This window comes from Schistocerca americana, chromosome 2 (assembly GCF_021461395.2).
Source record: "Schistocerca americana isolate TAMUIC-IGC-003095 chromosome 2, iqSchAmer2.1, whole genome shotgun sequence".
In the NCBI taxonomy this organism is placed as follows: domain Eukaryota; kingdom Metazoa; phylum Arthropoda; class Insecta; order Orthoptera; family Acrididae; genus Schistocerca; species Schistocerca americana.
In genome coordinates this window covers 1,101,664,200-1,101,686,504 of record NC_060120.1, presented here as the reverse complement: position 1 = coordinate 1,101,686,504, position 22,305 = coordinate 1,101,664,200, and the positions used below count along the sequence as shown (strand labels likewise).

Genomic DNA, 22,305 nt, shown 5'->3' with positions numbered 1-22,305 from the left:
GTTCCCCTTGGAATGAAATCTGGTCGTACTATGCCCTCAACATCGAGAAAAAAAAGAAGAAAATCAGTGAACATGTCACTGATGTTCATTTTGACTGGACGTGTCTTTTTAAGGCTAGGAGATTCATTGGTTTTCCATTAGGAACTCTTGACTTTTCGTCTCAGTGTCATACGTATAGACCCAAGTTTCATCCCCAGGTACAAATTTTGATATCAAATGCGGATCTGAATGAAGACGATCCTTCAGCACCGTGGAAAATGACATGATTTTCCTTGCGTTCACCACTCAAAAGTCTGGGAAGAAGTTTGCTACTGAAAGAACTCATTCACCGTATGTTTTGGTCACAGCTCGTATTGTTTCGAATCTAGCAGCTACAATCAAGCAACATTAAAAGATTCCATTTTTGTTGTGGTCTTCAAACCAGAGACTTGTTTGATGCAGCTCTCCAAGAAACTCTATACTGTGTAAGCTTCTTCATCTACCAGTACCTACTGCAACCACATCCTTCTGAATCTGTTTAGTGTATTCATCTCTTGGCCTTCCTCTTCGATTTTTACCCCCCTCGCTGCCCTCCAATACTAAATTGGTGATCCCTTGGTGCCTCAGAATATGTCCTACCAACCGATCCCTTCTTCTAGTCAAGTTGTGCCACAAATTTCTCTTCTCCCAAATTCTTTTCAATACCTCCTCATTAGTTATGTGATCTATCCATCTAATCTTCAGTATTCTTCTGTAGCACCACATCTCGAAAGCTTCTATTCTCTTCTTGTCTTAACTATTTATCGTCCACGTTTCACTTCCATACATGGCTACACTCCATACAAATACTTTCAGAAACGATTTCCTTACACTTAAATCTATACTCGATGTTAACAAATTTCTCTTCTTCAGAAACGCTTTCCTTGCCATTGCCAGTCTACATTTTATATCCTCTCTACTTCGACCATCATTAGTTATTTTGCTCTCCAAATAGCAAAATTCATTTACTACTTTAAGCATCTCATTTCCTAATCTGATTCCCTCAGCATCACCCGATTTAATTCGACTACATTCCATTGTCCTCGTTTTGCTTTTGTTGATGTTCATCTTATATCCTCCTTTCAAGACACTGTCCATTCCGTTCAGCTACTCCTCCTGGTCCTTTGCTGTCACTGACAGAATTACAACGTCATCGGCGAACCTCAAAGTTTTTATTTCTTTTCCATGGATTTAAATCCCTACTCCGAATTTTTCTTTTGTTTCCTTTACTACTTGCTCAATATGCAGATTTAGCAACATCGGGGATAGGCTACAAACCTGTCTCACTCCCTTCCCAACCACTTATTCCCTTTCGTGCCCCTCGACTCTTATAACTGCCATCTGGTTTCTGTACAAATTGTAAATAGCATTTTGCTCCCTGTATTTTACCCCTGCCAGCTTCATAATTTGAAAGAGAGTATTCCAGTCAACGTTGCCAAAAGCTTTCTCTAAGTCTACAAACGCTAGAAACGTAGGTTCCCCTTTCCTTAATCTACTCTCTAAGATAAGTCGTACGGTCAGTATTGCCTCACGTGTTCCAACATTTCTACGGAATCCAAACTGACCTTCCCCAAGGTCTGCTTCTACCAGTTTTTCTATTCGTCTGTAAAGAATTCGTGTTAGTATTTTGCAGCCGTGGCTTATTAAACTGATAGTTCGGTAATTTTCACATCTGTCAACACCTGCTTTCTTTGAGATTGGAGTTATTATATTCTTCTTGAAGTCTGAGGGTATTTCGCCTGTCTCACACATCTTCCTCACCTGATGGTAGAGTTTTGTCAGGGCTAGCTCTCCCAAGGCTGTCAGTAGTTCTAATGGAATGTTGTCTACTCCCGGGATCTTGTTTCGACTTAGGTCTTTCAGCGCTCTATCAAACTCTTCACGCAGTATCATATCTCCCATTTCATCTTCATCTACATCCTCTTCCCTTTCTATAACATTGCCCTCAAGTACATCGCCCTTGTATAGTCCCTCTATATACTTCTTCCACCTTTCTGCTTTCCGTTCTTTGCTTAGAACTGGGTTTCCATTTGAGCTCTTGATATTCATACAAGTGGTTCTCTTTTCTCCAAAGGTCTCTTTAATTTTCCCCTAGGCAGTATCTATCTTACCCCTAGTGAGATAAGCCTCTACATCCTTACATTTGTCCTCTAGCCATGCCTGCTTAGCCATTTTACACTTCCTGTCGATCTCATTTTTGAGACGTTTGTATTCCTTTTTGCCTGCTTCATTTACTGCATTTTTATATTTTCTTCTTTCATCAATTAAATTCAACATTTCTTCTGTCCCCCAAGGATTTCTACTAGCCCTCGTCTTTTTACCTACTTGATCGTCTGCTGCCTTCACTATTTCATCCCTCAAAGCTATCCATTCTTCTTCTACTATATTTCTTTCCCCCATTCTTGTGAGTTGTTCCCTTATGCTCTCCCTGAAACAATGTACAACCTCTGGTTTAGTCAGTTTATCCAGGTCCCATCTCCTTAAATTCCCACCTTTTTGCAGTTTCTTCAGTTTTAATCTACAGTTCATAACCAATAGATTGTGGTCAGAGTCCACATCTGTCCCTTGAAATGTCTTACAATTTAAAACCTGGATCCTAAATCTCTGTCTTACCATTATATAATCTATCTGAAATATATTGTAAGAAGTTATATTTTAACTTCTGGCACACTGCTGTTCTTTAAACTCACCAACTGCTGCGCCACTACTATCAGCGCATTGCCGTCCATTAAATTCAACAAAATATTTCTCGACTTGTTACAGTCCTACACAATTACTATCGGCGCGCCATCCATTAAATTCGATGCAACCATTCTCTACACTTTACGTTTTTTCAATGTTATGTCGACACCATGCCGTTCTGCACTTATTTATATGAAAGCGCCGTAAAGACGTCCGCTTCACACGGTTACAAATGAAATTAACACAACACCTACTCATTTCACAAATACATGGAGACGGACGAACTTTGCACTCACACCTTTTACCAGAACATACGCAAGCAGCCCACAACAGCTACCCATACTGTTGTCCATTATGAGGTCTTGCATTGTGAAACTCCAGACATCTCCAACCTCAGCATACAGCTTCAGTACAATTCCATGAAACAATACAAAATACCTTAAATTAAATTCCTAATAATTTTAAATAAATTTTAGGTAAACATATTTCCATACACTGTTACAATATGAATACATAGTACGTATTGTTTTGATTTGATTTTGTGCTGTGAACAATGCCACTATTTACACCGTACCACGAAAGTGGATCATCAGTGTTTCTGATTTGGTCACAGCGGTAGCTACACGAAGCTAGGTCATTGCCCTTCGCATTCTTAGTGAGCTCTGTGCCTGCTCGCACTATCTGCTGCTACCGACCCAGCTCCCTAACGAGTCACGCCGTCAGCGGGGGTCACCTGTCCTTAAATTTTCCTACGGAGGCTTACAATTGCGTTTTTCAAGCACGTCGAGAGAACCTTTCAAGTTCTTGCTTCAAACATAATGCACAAACATCCATTTACCAAATCATTGCTTCATTCCACACTACCAGGCATCATTCTTTCTACATTTGTTTCTCATTGTTGCAGCAAAAACTACTAGTGAAATTCTATTCATGTAATGACTGTGTACCTTTTACTTTATTTTATTTTTATTTTTTATTTTTTTATTGTTCCGTGGGACCAAATTAAGGAGAAGTCTCCGTGGTCATGGAACGAGTCAATACATGAAATTATAACACGATAGTAGATACAGATAAAATGAAATACAAGAACCTATTCAGGCAACAATTCGCAAGTTTAAATAAAGAAAATCAACAATGTAACACTGGAATTTGCTTAATTTTTCAGCTCTTCCAGGAGCTCCTCGACAGAATAGAAGGAGTGAGGCATGAGGAAACTCTTCAGTTTAGACTTTAAAAGCGTTTGGGCTACTGCTAAGATTTTGAGTTCTTGTGGTAGGTTATTAAAAATGGATGCAGCAGAATAGTGCACTCCTTTCTGCACAAGAGTCAAGGAAGTGCATTCCACATGCAGATTTGATTTCTGACAAGTATTAACTGAGTGAAAGCTGCTAACTTTTGGGAATAAGCTAATATTGCTAACAACAAACGACATTAAAGAAAATATATACTGTGAGGGCAATGTCAGAATTCTCAGACTGTTGAATAGGGGTCGACAAGAGGCTCTCGAACTTACACCACATGTAGCTCGAACAGTCCGCTTTTGAGCCAAAAATACCCTTTTTGAATCAGAAGAATTACCCCAGAAAATAATACCATATGACATAAGCGTATGAAAATATGCGAAGTAGACTACTTTTCGTGTTGAACTGTCGCTTATTTCAGATACTGTTCTAATGGTAAATAAAGCATCGTTTAGTTTCTGAACAAGATCCTGAACATGGGCTTTCCACAGCAGCTCTCTATCTATCCGAACGCCTAGGAGCTTGAACTGTTCCGTCTCGCTTATAATATGCCCATTCTGTCTGATCAAAATATCAGTTTGTGTTGAATTGTGAGTTGGAAGCTGTAAAAACTGAGTCTTACTGTGATTTAGCATCAAATTATTTTCCACAAGCCACGAACTTATTTCATGAACTACATTATTTGATAATGTTTCAATATTTTATTTTCAGAGATAATTCTTAATATACATTATTACGAAGTATAAATTTAGGAAAAATATTCAAGACTCTATACAATTCGAGTGTTACAAATTTAAAGAGAGTTTAAGTTAATATATAGTAAGCGGTTCTAACCGCACTTAAGTAGTTGAGTCTTATTCTAACTCGTGGGTTAAGCCCACTACTTAAATATTGGAAGGCCGCGTTAGGAGCGGATGGTTAAGTATATCACCTTATGATTAATCCCGCGATAGGCGCGGCCTTAGTTATTTCAGACCGGGGAAGGTTTGGAGCTAGTTTTAGGATCTATTTTGTTTTATTCCATTCTTCTCCGTGCCCTGACAGCACACTGCACATGCACGGCTGCCAGCGGCTGGTGTGCCACGCACAGCCGGACTTCTCCCCTCTGTCCGCCTTGCGGCAGACGTCACCGGGGTGTCGTGGCAGGAGGGCGTTGCTTCCCACGCTGGCTGGAGACTGCCGGGCAGTAGGCACACGTTCGGCGCCGCCCAGCACCGCGCCAACCGAGGTGGGGGCCATATTCGGCGGACACCACGGAGGGAGGGGCACCAGGCAGCACCGCACGCACCGCTACGGACTCGGCACTGCTGCTGTGCGGCGCGAAGATGGTGTAGCGCCGCAGGTCCCGCGTCGTGGAGGAGAATCTCGACACAGACGTCACGAAGGCACCGACCTCGAAGTTCTCCGACTGCAGTCTCGAGGGTCTCGCAGCCTGACGTCAGAGCATGCCACAGTCTAGGGGGACACATACTGGCGGTGGCCAGTAATGTGTTCCACGTAAATGTTGCGGGACCACTTGATGGTGTCAGGCACCATCAGCCGCCGCATCAGTTGGCAGTAGCGGCTAGCGATGCCTAGGTGCCGAAGCACTGCATCGTTCTGGCGGTCCCACGCCCCCAGACTGCCGACAACCAGGGCGTCGACAGTGACGGAATAGCCGCGAGCGGCTAATCCGCGCGCAACGTCGGCGTACTTTATCTTCTTCAGTTGCCGAGCATTGTCGAGCGCAATCCGCCTATTCTCGAAGGGGATCGTCACACCGACGATGGTCACAGTCTTCGCGGCCTCGTCAGTTATTACGAGGTCCGGACGCAGCCCACTGCTGTCCCCTATGACGGCTTGGTTGATCCTGATGTCAGGAACAGCAGTGTTTCCTCTCCTTGGCCGCCCAGCGACTGCTGTCGCGAGGCGGTTGAGGACCGCGTTGTGGCGATACTGCAGGGCTGCTGAGTGCACCATACACGCGTTAATCACGTGTGGGAGCGTCTCGTTGTCGTGGCCACAGCGTCGGCAGGCTTTGTTGTTGTTTGCCCGCCCATCAAAACGGCGGCAGCCGTTGAGAGGCACGACTCCGAGCCTGGCGCGATGGATGAAGCGCCAGTCTGCGAAGCGCGTGTATTTGCCTCCCGCTGTGAAGTGGTTGGACGCTGTGGACTCCCTGGTGCACTCGAACACCTTCCCCTGGTCCGGTTTCCTGAGTAGGATGTTGCGCAGGCGCTGCCTCAGACACTCGCGGAGCGTCCGCGAGAGGAGACGTTTGGCGCCCCCTCCCACCCGGACATGCTCGACGCCAGTGTTGGCGGTGCGTCCCACGCTGTCATCGTCGTGCTGCGGTCCATCGCCGCCATCTTCGAGGTGTCGTGTAGTCCCGGTCGCCGTCCCCTCCGTGGCCGGCTGCGTCACCCCTCCGATGCCGCCGTGTTCCGCGTCGTCAGCGATGGCGGGCCGGCCGTTGACCTCCACCTGCCACTCAGAAAGCAGCTCACTCCAGCGCCAGGTGACGCCACGCGGCGCTAGGCGCCTTGTGGCGTTCCTGACGCGCGTCCACAGTGACTGGATGTCACCTCCGTCACGTGCGAGGTCACCCTCAGTGCTGCCGCCAAGGTAGGTGGCCAAGTCGGCTCGACTCGGCTCCCTCCCCAGTCGGCGGCGCGCGGCCGTGGATAGAGTGGCCCAGGCGATGTCGCGGACGGTGGCGTCGTCGCAGTGCAGCATGCGGAAGCCGTGGACGATGGTGGAGATGTCCGCAGCGTCCGCGAGCGGCGTCAGGCCGCATCCTCCCTCTCCCAGCGCGAGGTACAGCTGTTCAGTGGACGCACGCTGTGGAAGGAACAGCCACGATTTGACAGCCGCTTTCACTGCGTTCTCGAGTCCAGATAGCGGCCCCTTGCGTACCGCTCCGCCCCGCATGACAAAGTCAAGCCTAGGGAGGAGGAAGACACGCACAGCGTCAATCTTCTGCCAGGGAGCCAGCAGGGAAGCGTCCAGGTGCTGCAAGTCGCGTCGAATTGCCGCGATCGCATCCGTTGGCGCCTGCGAGACTTTGTACCCGGTGGGGACGCCAAGATGGAGGTAGGCGTCACCCGCACCGAGCACGGCTGGTTCTCCGCCTTGCAGGGCGAATACCGAGCCTAGTGTCTGCCGACGGCGGATGTGAAGCGTGGCACACTTCGACGGCTTGAAGGTAAGCCCGGCCCACGTCGCCGCCTCACCCACAACATTGAGGAGCGTCTGCATCGCCTCTGAATCCCGCGCCAGAAGCACGATATCGTCCGCATACGCCAGTGCGCTCACACTGACGCCGCTAAGCGGAATACCACACTCATTTCTGAGCGAGGTTGCGGCGCGAAGTACCGGCTCGAGCGCGAGGTTAAACACGATGGGCGACAGTGGACAGCCCTGCTTGACCCCCGCCTGGATCTCAATCTCCTCCGTTAGTCCGTCAGATGTACGGACGCGGGTGGAGCAACCATTGTACATATCGGTAATTAGGTGGTGCAATTGCTCTGGCAGTCCCATCCTGCTCAGTACTCCAAGGAGGTGAGCGTGAGGCACTGAACCGAAAGCATTCGCCAGATCAAGCCAAGCAAAGCATGCTTGGCCTCCCCTGCGCCTTGCATCATCAATCGCCGTCTGTACAATGAAGTTGTGCTCATAGCAGCCTTCAAAAGTGCGGAAACCCTTCTGTTCTGGGGAGAGCAGGTTCAAACGCTCTGCCCAGAGGGTAGTACGATCCGCCACAATTGCAGCAAAGAGCTTAGAGATGGTGGAGCTCAATGCTAAAGGCCGCCAGTTCGTCACGTCCGAGACGTCCCCTTTTTTGTGGATGAGGACGGTAGTGGATACTTTCCACTGCACCGGAGTCTTCCGCTCATTCCAGCAGCGCGAGAAGATCTTAGCTAGCACATGGCAGCCAGGATCCTCACGTCGCAAGTCCGAGTAGGTGACTCCGTCTGCCCCAGGAACAGTATTGCTCGCCTTCTGGAGCCGCTGTTGCACCTCTGAAGGGGTGATCGGCGGCAGGACCTCCTCGATGACATCAGGAGGCGTGGTGGCGGCAAAGTCCGGGACAGCAGCTGGTGCATCTGAAACAGAAAAGTCGGATTTAGAATATACTTCCTTAAAGTGCTCCGTGAGCACGTTGCCACCGATTTGGCAGTACGGCGACGTCTCGCCCAGGACGCGCTGCATCGCCTTGCGCCGGTCCGCGCGGTACAGCTTCTGAATCTCAGACGCTGCACTCGCGTCGTACCGACGCTCGGCGGCCGCCGCGCGCCGTGCGCCACGCCCACCGCGCTGCCCACCGCGGCCGCGTGTAGGGCAGGGGGAGGGGGATTGGCAGCAGCGTCGGCGCGGCCCTGGCCGCGGTGCGCTGCTGCAGGTGGCCCATCCTGTCGATCTCCGGCTGCCTGGCGTTGTGGCTTCGTCTCGGCGATCTCGGAGATGAAGTCCCCGACGGCCGCGACGAATGCGTCCCACGGCTGGTTGTGGACGCTCTCCGGGGCCGCCAGCCAGCGCCGCTGCCTCTCCGTTAGCCGAGCGTCGGCCGGGCGAGGGGAGGGCGGAGCTGCCTCGGTTGTGCCCTGTTCGGAGGGTACAGGAGGGTTGGTCAAGTCTGGTGGAGGACAGGAGTTTTGCGGCGGAGGGTTGGGACTGGGACGGTTGTTACGGCGTCGGCATCTCCTCTTCTTGCTGCCATGTCTCGGAGATGCAGCTGCAGCCCTTCCATTCACGTCGCGCCGCTCCGTCGTCTGCGTCGGTGGTGGTGCCGTGCTGCCATCTGGCGTGGGCCGCGCAGTGCTGCTTTCGGTCGCCGCGCCGTTGACAGGTAGCGCAGCGGTAGCAGCAGGGGCCGGTGTAGCTTGCGCTGGCCTGGCGCTCGGGTAGGGCGCACCGCGGCTGGTGTTCGCCGCGCCTTCAACAGATGGCCCGGCGGTCGCCAGCGGCCCGCCGCCGGCGCAAGAAACACGAGGTGTAGCTCGCGCCGACAGACCGGACGCGCCGGCTCGCCCCGGACGGCTGTTACGCGGACTGGGTGCCCGACGATCGCTACCAGATGGCGCTGAGGTGGCTGGTGTAGCTAGCCCGCGCCGGCCGGGCGCCTCCAGGTGTTGCTCGCGCCGACCTGCCTCTCGGGCCCGGCGCCCCGCGGCTGTTGTTTGCCACGCCGCCAACAGATGGCCCAGCGGTCGCCCGCGCCCTGCCGCCGGCGCGTGAAACACGAGGTGTAGCTCGCGCCGGCCGCTCAGCCGCGTTGACTCGCGCCGGACCGCTGCTACGCGGACTGGGCGGTATAATGCGCCGTCGGTCCGGAGGCGGTGGTCTGCGTCCTGCAGCACGGCGTCTGTCCCTCCGTGGGGTGACTACGTGCCACTCATTGTCTGAAACAGGAGCTTTTTGTTTAATAGCACTCCCTGTCTGAGCGGGGATCGACGTAGCCGCCGCCAGGGCAGAGGAAACGCGGCGCGTATACGTCTGCGACCGCACAAGCGTCACACCGTCCGGTGCATCCGCCGAGCGCGCGGCCTTTAGTGCGTCAGCCAACGGCGCCGCTGCGCCGTGAGTGACAACACCACCGGCCGCGGCGAGCGAGGCAGCCTGCCTGCCACTGTCCACCCGCATCGCAGAGCCACCTGTTGGCGGCGTAGCGAATGCGGGCGGCAGCCCCAGGCCGGTACCCACGCTCCCGACAGATGGCGGGCGGGAGGCGCCTGCGGCAGCCGCACGACGTTTTTTTTTTTTTTTTGTGGTGCTGAAGTCTGATCAACTTCGTTGATTTTTACTTCTGTAGGGAATGGAAGGGGTAAAAATTTTCTCTTTATTTATTTATCCTTCTTTCAGCTTTAGTTTGGGCACACAAAAGGGTCCTTTAACTCGCTGCTTTCGGTGTGTGTTTGAAAACGTGTGTAGAAGTGCTAAAGAACGATATGTCCTTAAATTATGGAGAATTACGTAGGGATATCATTTACGGCGGCTCAAATACTATCGCCTTCGGTACTTTATATTTGTGGTTGTGTAATGGTTCTACCACACCTACTGTGGTGAGTTGCGGTGTACTGTCACGTGTCATGTCCAACTTCCGAAATAAGGTTCGTGCCTTCTCCTTGACCTTGCCTGAGAGGTAAGATTCGCTTAAGGCTCGATGAATGTCATGATTTCGGATCCACCATTGGGCTCCTGTGATCCATCGTAGGCATCTGCTTTGTACAACCTGTAGCTTCTTGTAGTTAGTGGCACACGTAGTACCCCAAGAGGTCGATCCATACAAAATAGATGGTTCGACTGTGGCATGGTACAACTGGAGTTTCGTGCGTTGGCTGAGGTATAAGCTCTTCAGAAATGGGAGGAGAGCTCCCAGCATTTTGAGGCCAGACGTCTTCTTCTCCACAATGTGATGACTATACAACAGTTTGGCGTCCAGATGCACTCCCAGGTATTTTACAGTTGTTGCCCAGGGGAGTGGCTGGTCTGATATCCGTAGGCGTGCATTGACGATGGGTCCCCGACGTGTGTAGACAATAACTTTGGTTTTCTCTGCATTGACCGTTATTTTGTTCATGTGGGTCCAGTGGTCCACTAAATCTAGTTGGCGCTGCATCCGTGTGACGAGGTGGTCCATTCTGGTGCCTGCAGTCAGGAGCGCTGTGTCATCGGCATAGAAACTGGCAGTAACATGTGGCACCGTCGGGAGGTCGTTAATATATAAATTAAACACCAGTGGAGATATGACCGATCCTTGTGGAAGTCCTTCAAGCACAGGCCGTGTTGTTGAATTCTTGTCGTCAATGTGAACATATAATCTGCGATCCTGAAGAAAATTATCGAGAAGTTTTAAGTAGCAGTCTGGTAGGGGAGTGGTACGTCGGAGCTTGACGATCAAGTTGCGTCGCCATACTTTATCGTAAGCCTTCTCTATATCGAGAAATACTCCAATAGTATGTCGTTTCTTGTTGAAATTGTCTTGGATAGATTCCGTGATGCGCAGTAGTTGTAACTCAGCCGATAGCTTCGCCTGGAAGCCAAACTGCTCTGGTCGGATGATGTTGTGTGCACAAGGATGTCCAGCATGCGTTTCAGTAGGACACGTTCCAGGACCTTTCCCAGCGTTGGCAGTAAACTTATGGGTCTGTAGCTGTCAGGGTGTGAGAGATCCTTGCCCGGTTTTGGTATTGGCACTATTCTGGCAATCTTCCATGCCTCTGGGAAGTATCCAGTCCTGAGGCAGCTGTTCACTATCCGGGTGAGAAGCACAACAGGCTTTCTCGGGAGGTGTTTCAATTCCGTATTGCTGATTCTATCTGCTCCAGGTGAGGTGTGTTTGCTATACTTGATAATCCTCCGAATTTCCTCCGGCGTTGTCAGCCGGGGCATAGTGTTGATCGGGGCGTCCCGAATAGCTTCCCATTCCGCCGCTGTGTCCTCCTCTGCACGGTGGAGTGCATCATCTCCATCCTCTGTGGGGGGCGTAGTCATCTGTTGTTGGTATGTATCCGCATACAGCTCCGCCTGCGCCAGTGAGTCGTACAAGAGGCCATGGGGTCCTCGAATTGCCCTTTTGGGGGGCTGTTGCTGTCTGAGACTTTTAACTATTCGCCATTCATCTTTGGTGCGTAATAGAAAGTTGTCCATTTTGAGTTCCCACGTGTGTTGCTTCCAGTCCTGAACCTTCCGCCGGAGTTCTCGGGTTAGTCTGTGAGTCTCCCGTCTATCATCCGGATGGCGGTAATGGACTCATCGTTTCCGAAATCGCTTGCGCCTTGTCTTAAGTTCCTGCAGTGGTGGTGGAAACTCGTCATAATTGACTTCTGGTTGCAGGTGCTCCATGAGTGCTCGTTGTTTCGCATTGTTAATCTTCTTCGTGAGTACTGCGACTGCCACATCAATCGCTTCGCTGGTAGTAACAACCTGGGTTGGTCGCACATTGTTGTTGAGGTACGCTTGGAACTGCTGCCAGTCGTAAGTTCTTGTCGTCGGCAGTGGGAGTTGCAAAGTAGCCCTCTCTATGAGTCCTGACACCGGTCTGTGGTCCGACGAAAGATCATCCAGCGTCCGCAGTTGGAGATTCGGGTTGATGTTCTTGATTATGGCGATGTCTAGAACATCAGGGTCTTGTGTCTGGACGTAAGGTATCCTCGTCGGTTCCCGTGGTCCATGGACAGAAACATGTAAATTCTCAGCCAGTGCAAACAACATATGTCCTTTTGGGTTAGTCTTACGGGAATTCCAGGCAACATGTTTACTATTAAGATCCCCTCCAAGGAGGATCTTGTCGTAACCCTCTGTAACGGCGTAAAGATCTTCGGGATGGAGAGGCTTCTTTGGGCTAAGGTAAGCCGCAATACAGGTAATGTTTCCGAGCGTCGTGTGGATTGTTACTGCCGTGGCCTCTAAAGTCTGGAGTTGGGGTAAACGTTCTTGGTGATGACGAATGCATTTTTTGATCAGAACTGCGGTCCCGTCTGTCCGTCCGGTAGATGTGCATGTTCCTCAAGCGGAGGTCGGTTGACTCACGGAGATGTGTTTCGGAGACAAATGCTACGTCTATCTTGTGGCGATGTAAGAAGTCCGTGAATTCTATTTTCTTCAGTTTCAGGCCGTTGGCATTCCAAATGCAGAAGTTAAGATTCCTCGTGTGATGCCGTCTATCCATTTAGGGTGTTTGAAAAGCTGTCAGTACGCTTTCGACAAGCGAGAGAATAGACGTCAGCTTCTGCTGGAGGGCGGTGAGTAGTTGAAGAATATCTGTTAACGCTGGTGTAAAGGTGGTCGACCAGGCAGATGACGTCTCCACTGGTGTTGGCGTCGGTGGATGGGCATGTAGTGCTTCGGAGTACGAGCGCTGTTGTCTTGCCTGTCGTAGAGTCACTCTGGGTGCCGGTTGTGGTCGAGAGGCGATTGTTTCCACAGGGAGAGGTGCCGCTTGTTGTTGGGTGGCCGGAATCGCTGCCATGGCCGAGTTCTTAACAATTATAGGCCGTTGTGGGGTCGACTTCTTTGGTGTCCTTCTAGTATATTTCCGTAGGAGTTCTTGAAATTTGGGGCAGCCACGGAAGGTCGCTGGATGTTCTTGATCACAATTGGCGCACTTTGGGGGCGCCGTCCTAGGATGGGTACAATTCGATGATTTATGGGATCCACCGCAGCGGACGCAGCGTGCTGGCATGCTGCAGTAGTTCGCTGTATGCTCGAAACGTTGGCAATGTCGGCACTGGACTGGTCCTTCTTTACTATTATAGGTTTCTATTATCACTCGTGTGTAGAGCAGGTATTTGACATCATAGATCTTGTCACTGTCTTTTCCGGATGGGAGGGTGACTCGGTACACAGGTTGCGGTATCAATTGTTTCGTCTTCTCGTCGCGTTCCTTAAATTGGTAGACTTGTAGCACTTTGAAGCCTTTTTCCTTGAGGGCAAAGGAAAGTTGTTCTTCGGTAACTTCCGCCGGAAGGCGTTTGACAACTACTTTCAGTTCCCTGTCGCCTGGTGCTTGATGCGTAAAATAGGAGAAGCTGTGGTTCGTGAAAAATTTTATTGCACGCCTTTGGTCTTCGAAGGACTCAAAGTGGTATTTGATGCGGTCCTTTTGGTATATAGCTTTAAGGTTGCCCTCTAGAAGTCCGTTGAGCGTTTCATTGAGGTGAACGTAATCCTTTGTGTAATAAATTGTGACTGGGGGCACTTTGCGAAGCACATTCTTGTCTCTGTCCACGGCTTCTGCGGCATTAGAAGTCTGTGCCTGCGGCTTGTTGGTGGTTGATGGAGGCGCAGCTTGAGGTGCCAGTGGGGCGAATCGGTTCGTTGTGGGGATGGTCTCCGTTCGTCTCTTAGCCGGGTGGGCTAAGTCCTTGGCTAATGCGTTGCTTCTGCGCCGTTTGTTGTATACGAGCGTAAAGTCCCCCTCTGCGTGTGGGGAGTCGTTGTCGTTTTCTGCTGGAAAGGCCGCTGCCATCTCCGCGTCGTCGACCGTTTGGTGGGAGTGCTGTGATTCGACATCTGAGTCCACAGATGGAGATGCCAGACAGGTGTCGTTATCCTGCTCTTGCGTGTCCCGTGAATAGCGGATTAGGCGTTGTATGTCCTTCAGCGTTTTTTTGTCCTCCTCCCGACATATATCGAGTCTTCTGGCGTAGTCCTGGCGGTCGTCTTCATTGCTGCGTCCGTCGTGATGTGACGTATGTCCGACGTCCGAATACGGTTTCGTCGTGTGGTGTGTAGTCTTCTGCGGTCGAATAGCGCCTGTCGATCGTCGTTCGATCCTGTCATGAACCGGTGCCGTAGCCTGGGTCGTCAACCTGGGATCCGTCCAGTGTGGAGCGGCCGCTGGAACGTCCGGCGGGCCAGGCCCAACCGACCGACCAGCGGCCGACTCCGGCTCGTCCGAGGCGGCTGCCCCGGCCGCGCGCGCATCGTCCTCGCTCGTCGGCATCGCGAACTCGACTGGGGATCCCGCACGACGTGGCCAGCGTACGCCACTGGGTGCAATGGCCGGCGCGGGCAGCGGCGAGCCGCGGCCTTTGCCGGACACTGCGCCTCTGGCCGGAGCGACGCGTTCGGCGGCAGGCGTCGGCAGCGTGCTGCCTTCGCCTCCCGAACTTGCGCTCGGCACTCGTGGCGACGCGGTTGACGTCGCGGAGCGTATCGGCAGGGGGATGCCAGACCTCCTCGGCGTGCGCACACACAGTACGCACGACGCGGGGGTAGCAACCACCGCCGTCCTGGGCGTCGCAGACGCCTGCACACTCACACAAGGTGAGGGCAAGGCAGCCTGTGAGCCCACCACGCTGCTGCGGGTCAGTACCGCCGCGTAAGTTAAACCTAAGTCCAGCCGGTCTGTCCTACTAGCTTCGGGGACCGGACTGGGCTGTGGCCATAGCCCCTCTCTATTATCTAAGGCTAGGCCGCCTGTGGTACTAGCTTCCCGGGCCGCTTTCGCCTGTGGCTTTCGCCCAGCACTAACTAAGGACGAAGGGCCTGTCCTACTAGCTTCGGGGGCCCTCGCCTGTGACCTCCCGCCGGCCGACCTCTCTGGGTGCCCCAGAGAGCCAGACACGGCATCGTGTCCCATACTCACTCTCCCCCGACTGGCAGCGCCGGGGGTTGCGGACTCTGCATTGCAGAGCCGCTGGTGTAGCCGCAGCGTCTTCAGCCGCGGGCCGCGTCGGCCGCAAAACTGACACTCGAAAACGGGGACCGTTTCCGGGTCGTGCAGCCTCCCGTACTGGCGGAGAGGGGCCGCGTGGTCCTTGTACTCGCCAAAAGTTGGTCTCCCGGCAGCCTTGGTGACGAAGCAGATCCGGCAGCGGAAGACCTCCGCCGGCAGCGTCACCACGAGCTCCATTGTTCAGGTCGTGGACCTGAAACAGGAAAATAAGCGCGACCGCTTCCCGGTGCAGAAATCATATTAGCCCATATTAAGCTGATAAGAACAGATTTTTATTTTCCGAGATAATTCTTAGTTACAGTTTTAAGAAGTATAAATTTAAGAAAGAATATTCATGACTCTATATAAATCGAGTATTACAAATTTAATGAAAATTTTAAGTTAAAATATATAGTAAACGGTTCTAACCGCACTTAAATAGTTGAATCTTATTCTAGTTCGTGGGTTAAGCCCACTACTTAAATATTGGAAGACCGCGTTAGGCGCGGATGCTTAAGTATATTACCTTAAGATTAATTCCGCGATAGGCGCGGCCTTAGATAATTCACACTGGGGAAAGTTTGGACCTAGTTTTAGGGTCTATTTTATTTATTGCATTCTTCTCCATGCCCTGACAGCACACTGCACATGCACGGCTGCCAGCGGCTGGTGTGCCACGCACGCAGGCGGGTTACACACAGCCGGACTTCTCCCCTCTGTCCGCCTTGCGGCAGACGTCACCGGGGTGTCGTGGCAGGAGGGCGTTGCTTCCCACGCTGGCTGGAGACTGCCGGGCAGTAGGCACACGTTCGGCGCCGCCCAGCACCGCGCCAACCGAGGTGGGGGCCATATTCGGCGGACACCACGGAGGGAGGGGCACCAGGCAGCACCGCACGCACCGCTACTGACTCGGCACTGCTGCAGTGCGGCGCGAAGATGGTGTGGCGCCGCGGTCCCGCGTCGTGGAGCAGAATCTCGACGCCGACGTCACGAAGGCACCGACCTCGAAGTTCTCCGACGACTGCAGTCTCGAAGGTCTCGCAGCCTGACGTCAGAGCATGCCACAGTCTAGGGGGACACATACTGGCGGTGGCCAGTAATGTGTTCCACGTAAATGTCGCGGGACCACTTGATGGTGTCAGACACCATCAGCCGCCGCATCAGTTGGCAGTAGCGGCTAGCGATGCCTAGGTGCCGAAGCACTGCATCGTTCTGGCGGTCCCACGCCCCCAGACTGCCGACAACCAGGGCGTCGACAGTGACGGAATAGCCGCGAGCGGCTAATCCGCGCGCAACGTCGGCGTACTTTATCCTCTTCAGTTGCCGAGCGTTGTCGAGCGCAATCCGCCTGTTCTCGAAGGGGATTGTCACATCGACGATGGTTACAGTCTTCGCGACCTCGTCAGTTATTACGAGGTCCGGACGCAGCCCACTGCTGTCCCCTATGACGGCTTGGTTGATCCTGATGTCAGGAACAGCAGTGTTTCCTCTTCTTGGCCGCCCTGCGACTGCTGTCGCGAGGCGGTTGAGGACCGCGTTGTGGCGATACTGCAGGGCTGCTGAGTGCACCATGCACGCGTTAATTACGTGCGGGAGCGTCTCGTTGTCGTGGCCACAGCGTCGGCAGGCTTTGTTGTTGTTGGCCCGCCCATCAAAGCGGCGACAACCGTTCAGAGGCACGACTCCGAGCCTGGCGCGATGGATAAAGCGCCAGTCTGCGAAGCGGGTGTATTTGCCTCCCGCTATGAAGTGGTTGGACGCTGTGGACTCCCTGGTGCACTCGAACACCTTCCCCTGGTCCGGTTTCCTGAGTAGAATGTGGCGCAGGCGCTGCCTCAGACACTCGCGGAGCGTCCGCGAGAGAAGACGTTTGGCGCCCCCTCCCACCCGGACATGCTCGACGCCAGTGTTGGCGGTGCGTCCCACGCTGTCATCATCGTGCTGCGGTCCATCGCCGCCATCTTCGAGGTGTCGTGTAGTCCCAGGCGCCGTCCCCTCCGTGGCCGGCTGCGTCACCCCTCCGATGCCGCCGTGTTCCGCGTCGTCAGCGATGGCGGGTCGGCCGCCGACCTCCACCTGCAACTCGGAAAGCAGTTCACTCCAGCGCCAGGTGACGCCACGCGGCGCTAGGCGCCTTGTGGCGTTCCTGACGCGCGTCCACAGTGACTGGATGTCACCTCCGTCGCGTGCGAGGTCACCCTCAGTGCTGCCGCTAAGGTAGGTGGCCAAGTCGGAACGACTCGGCTCCCTCCCCAGTCGGCGGCGCGCGGCCGTAGTTAGAGTGGCCCAGGCGATGTCGCGGACGGTGGCGTCGTCGCAGTGCAGCATGCGGAAGCCATGGACGATGGTGGAGATGTCCGCAGCGTCCGCGAGCGGCGTCAGGCCGCATCCTCCCTCTCCCAGCGCGAGGTACAGCTGTTCGGTGGACGCACGCTGTGGGAGGAACAGCCATGATTTGACAGCCGCTTTCACTGCCTTGTCGAGTGCAGATAGCGGCCCCTTGCGTACCGCTCCGCCCCGCATGACAAAGTCAAGCCTAGGGAGGAGAAAGACACGCACAGCGTCAATCTTCTGCCAGGGAGCCAGCAGGGAAGCGTCCAGGTGCTGCAAGTCGCGTCGAATTGCCGCGATCGCATCCGTTGGCGTCTGCGTGACTTTGTACCCGGTGGGAACGCCAAGATGGAGGTAGGCGTCACCCGCACCGAGCACGGCTGGTTCTCCCCCTTGCAGGGCGAATACCGAGCCTAGCGTCTGCCGACGGCGGATGTGAAGCGTGGCACACTTCGACGGCTTGAAGGTAAGCCCGGCCCACGTCGCCGCCTCACCACAACATTGAGGAGCGTCTGCATCGCCTCCGAATCCCGCGCCAGAAGCACGATATCGTCCGCATACGCCAGTGCACTCACACTGACGCCGCTAAGCGGAATACCACACTCATTTCTGAGTGAGGTTGCGGCGCGAAGTACCGGCTCGAGCGCGAGATTAAAGACGATGGGCGACAGTGGACAGCCCTGCTTGACCCCTGCCTGGATCTCTATCTCCTCCGTTAGTCCGTCAGATGTACGGACGCGGGTGGAGCAACCATCGTACATGTCGGCAATTAGATGGTGCAATTGCTCTGGTAGTCCCATCCTGCTCAGTACTCCAAGGAGGTGAGCGTGAGGCACTGAACCGAAAGCATTCGCCAGATCAAGCCATGCAAAGCATGCTTGGCCTCCCCTGCGCCTTGCATCATCAATTGCCGTTTGCACAATGAAGTTGTGCTCGTAGCAGCCTTCAAACGTGCGGAAGCCCTTCTGTTCTGGGGAGAGCAGGTTCAAACGCTCCGCCCAGAGAGAAGTGCGGTCCGCAACGATTGCAGCAAAGAGCTTAGAGATGGTAGAGCTCAATGCTAAAGGCCGCCAGTTTGTCACGTCCGAGGCGTCCCCTTTCTTGTGGATGAGGACGGTAGTGGATATTTTCCACTGCACCGGAGTCTTCCGCTCTTTCCAGCAGCGCGAAAAGATCTTAGCTAGCACGTGGCAGCCAGGATCCTCACGTCGCAAGTCCGAGTAGGTGACTCCGTCTGCCCCAGGAGCAGTATTGCTCGCCTTCTGGAGCCGCTGTTGCACCTCTGAAGGTGTGATCGGCAGCAGGACCTCCTCGCTGACATCAGGAGGCGTGGTGGCGGCAAAGTCCGGGACAGCAGCTGGTGCATCTGAAAGAGAGAAGTCAGATTTAGCACAGATATTTTTAAAGTGCTCCGTGAGCACGCTGCCATCGATTTGGCAGTACGGTGACGTCTCGCCAAGGATGCGCTGCATCGCCTTGCGCCGGTCCGCGCGGTACAGCTTCTGAATCTCAGACGCTGCACTCGCGTCGTACCGACGCTCGGCGGCCGCCGCGCGCCGTGCGCCACGTCCACCGCGCCGCCCACCGCGGCCGCGTGTAGGGGCAGGGGGAGGGGGATTGGCAGCAGCGTCGGCGCGGCCCTGGCCGCGGTGCGCTGCTGCTGGTGGCCCATCCTGTCGACCTCCGGCTGCCTGGCGTTGTGGCTTCGTCTCGGCTATCTCGGAGATGAAGTCCTCGACGACCGCGACGAATGCGCCCCACGGTTGGTTGTGGACGCTCTCCAGGGCCGCCAGCCAGCGCCGCTGCCTCTCCGTTAGCCGAGCGTCGGCCGGGGGAGGGGGGGGCGGAGCTGCCTCAGTTGCGCCCTGTTCGGAGGGTACAGGAGGGTTGGTCGGGTTCGGTGTAGGACGGGAGTTTTGCGGCGGAAGGTTAGGACTGGGCCGGTTGTTACGGCGTCGGCGTCTCCTCCTCTTGCTGCCAGTTCTCGGAGACGCAGCTGCAGTCCCTCCGTTCACGTCGCGCCGCTCCGTCGTCTGCGTCGGTGGTGGTGCCGTGCTGCCATCTGGCGTGGGCCTCTCAGTGCTGCTTTCGATCGCCGCGCTGGTGACAGGTGGCGCAGCGGTAGCAGCAGGGGCCGGTGTAGCTTGCGCCGCCCTGGCGCTCGGGTCGGGCGCACCGCGGCTGGTGTTCGCCGCGCCGCCAACAGATGGCCCGGCGGTCGCCAGCGGCCCGCCGCCGGCGCGAGAAACACGGGGTGTAGCTCTCGCCGGCTGACCGGACGCGCCGGCTCGGCCCGGGCCGCTGTTACGCGGACTGGGTGCCCGACGATCGCTACCAGATGGCGCAGTGGTCGTAGGGGTGGCCGGTGTAGCCCGCGCCGGCCGGGCGTCTCGAGGTGTAGCTCGCGCCGGCCTGGCGCTCGGGCCCAGCGCACCGCGGCTGTTGTTCGCCGCGCCGCCAACAGATGGCCCAGCGGTCGCCCGCGCCCTGCCGCCGGCGCGAGATACACGAGGTGTAGCTCGCGCCGCCCGCCCAGGCGCGTTGGCTCGCGCCGGGCCGCTGTTACGCGGACTGGGCGGTATGATGCGCCGTCGGTCCGGGGGCGGTGGTCTGCGTCCTGCAGCACGGCGTCTGTCCCTCCGTGGGGTGACTACGTGCCACTCGTTATCTGTTACAGGAGCTTTCTGATTAGTAGCACTCCCTGCCTGAGCGGAGACGGAGTGACGGGCGTCACTCGTCGTAACCGCCGGCAGGGCAGAGGAAACGCGGCGCGTGTACGTCTGCGACCGCACAAGCACCACACCATCCGGTGCATCCGCCGGGCGCGCGGCCTTTGCTGCGTCAACCGGCGGCGCGGCTGCGCCGTGAATGACAACACCAACGGTCGCGGCGAGCGAGGCAGCCTGCCTGCCACTGCCCACCCGCACCGCAGAGCCACCTGTTGGCGGCGTAGCGAATGCGGGCGGCAGTCCCAGGCCGGTACCCACGCTCCCGACAGATGGCGGGCGGGAGGCGCCTGCGGCAGCCGCACGACGTGGCCAGCGTACGCCACTGGGTGCAATGGCCGGCGCGGGCGGCGGCGAGCCGCGGCCCATGCCGGACACAGCGCCTCTGGCCGGAGCGACGCGTTCGGCGGCAGGCGTCGGCAGCGTGCTGCCTTCACCTCCCGAACTTGCGCTCGGCACTCGTGGCGACGCGGTTGACGTCGCGGAGCGTGTCGGCAGGGGGATGCCAGACCTCCTCGGCGTGCGCACACAGAGTACACACGACGCGGGGGTGGCAACCACCGCCGTCCTGGGCGTCGCAGACGCCTGCACACTCACACAGGGTGAGGGCAAGGCAGCCTGTGAGCCCACCACGCTGCTGCGGGTCAGGACCGCCGCGTAAGTTAATCCTAAGTCCAGCCGGTCTGTCCTACTAGCTTCGGGGACCGGACTGGGCTGTGGCCATAGCCCCTCTCTATTATCTAAGGCTAGGCGGCCTATGGTACTAGCTTCCCGAGCCGCTTTCGCCTGTGGCTTGCGCCCAGCACTAACTAAGGACGAAGGGCCTGTCCTACTAGCTTCGGGGGCCCTCGCCTGTGACCTCCCGCCGGCTGACCTCTCTGGGTGCCCCAGAGAGCCAGACACGGCATCGTGTCCCATACTCACTATCCCCCGACTGGCAGCGCCGGGGGTTGCGGAATCTGCATTGCAGAGCCGCTGGTGTAGCCGCAGCGTCTTCAGCCGCGGGTCGCGTCGGCCGCAGAACTGACACTCGAAAACGGGAACCGTTTCCGGGTCGTGCAGCCTCCTGTAGTGGCGGAGAAGGGCCGAGTGGTCCTTGTACTCCCCAAAAGTTGGTCTCCCGGCAGCCTTGGTGACGAAGCAGATCCGGCAGCGGAAGACCTCCGCCGGCAGCGTCACCACAAGCTCCATTGTTCAGGTCGCGGACCTGAAACAGGAGAATAAAAGCGACCGCTTCCCGGTGCAGAAATCAGCCCATATCAGCCCATATTAAGCTGATAAGAACAGATACTACACTTTGATCTTAGCCAAAAGGCCGAGAAGCGATCAACCGATCAAGCGATACTACACTTTGATCTTAGCCAAAAGGCCGAGAAACTGTAAAAACTGAGTCTTACTGTGATTTAGCATCAAATTATTTTCCACAAGCCACGAACTTATTTCATGAACTACATTATTTGATAATGTTTCAATATTTTATTTTCAGAGATAATTCTTAATATATATTAACTTAAACTCTCTTTAAATTTGTAACACTCGAATTGTATAGAGTCTTGAATATTTTTCCTAAATTTATACTTCGTAATAATGTATATTAAGAATTATCTCTGAAAATAAAATTTTGAAACATTATCAAATAATGTAGTTCATGAAATAAGTTCGTGGCTTGTGGAAAATAATTTGATGCTAAATCACAGTAAGACTCATTTTTACAGTTTCTAACTGACATTCAACAAAAATATTACACACAAGATCCTTCACTACCAAGCTGGTGTCATCAGCAAACCTGTAATACTAGAAGGCATATCATTTATACACTCCTGGAAATTGAAATAAGAACACCGTGAATTCATTGTCCCAGGAAGGGGAAACTTTATTGACACGTTCCTGGGGTCAGATACATCACATGATCACACTGACAGAACCACAGGCACATAGACACAGGCAACAGAGCATGCACAATGTCGGCACTAGTACAGTGTATATCCACCTTTCGCAGCAATGCAGGCTGCTATTCTCCCATGGCGACGATCGTAGAGATGCTGGATGTAGTCCTGTGGAACGGCTTGCCATGCCATTTCCACCTGGCGCCTCAGTTGGACCAGCGTTCGTGCTGGACGTGCAGACCGCGTGAGACGACGCTTCATCCAGTCCCAAACATGCTCAA

At 54.5% G+C, this 22,305-nt stretch overlaps 1 protein-coding gene and 1 pseudogene across 1 annotated transcript; both read right to left on the bottom strand.

Moving 5' to 3' along the window:
• Positions 1-16,149: 16,149 nt before the first annotated feature.
• Positions 16,150-17,604, bottom strand: LOC124594701. The gene has a single exon (XM_047133069.1). The coding sequence runs from the start codon at positions 17,602-17,604 to the stop codon at positions 16,150-16,152; it is 1,455 nt and encodes a 484-aa protein (XP_046989025.1).
• A 3,749-nt stretch (positions 17,605-21,353) lies between these two features.
• Positions 21,354-21,465, bottom strand: LOC124596707 (annotated as a pseudogene).
• Between the last annotated feature and the right edge of the window lie 840 nt (positions 21,466-22,305).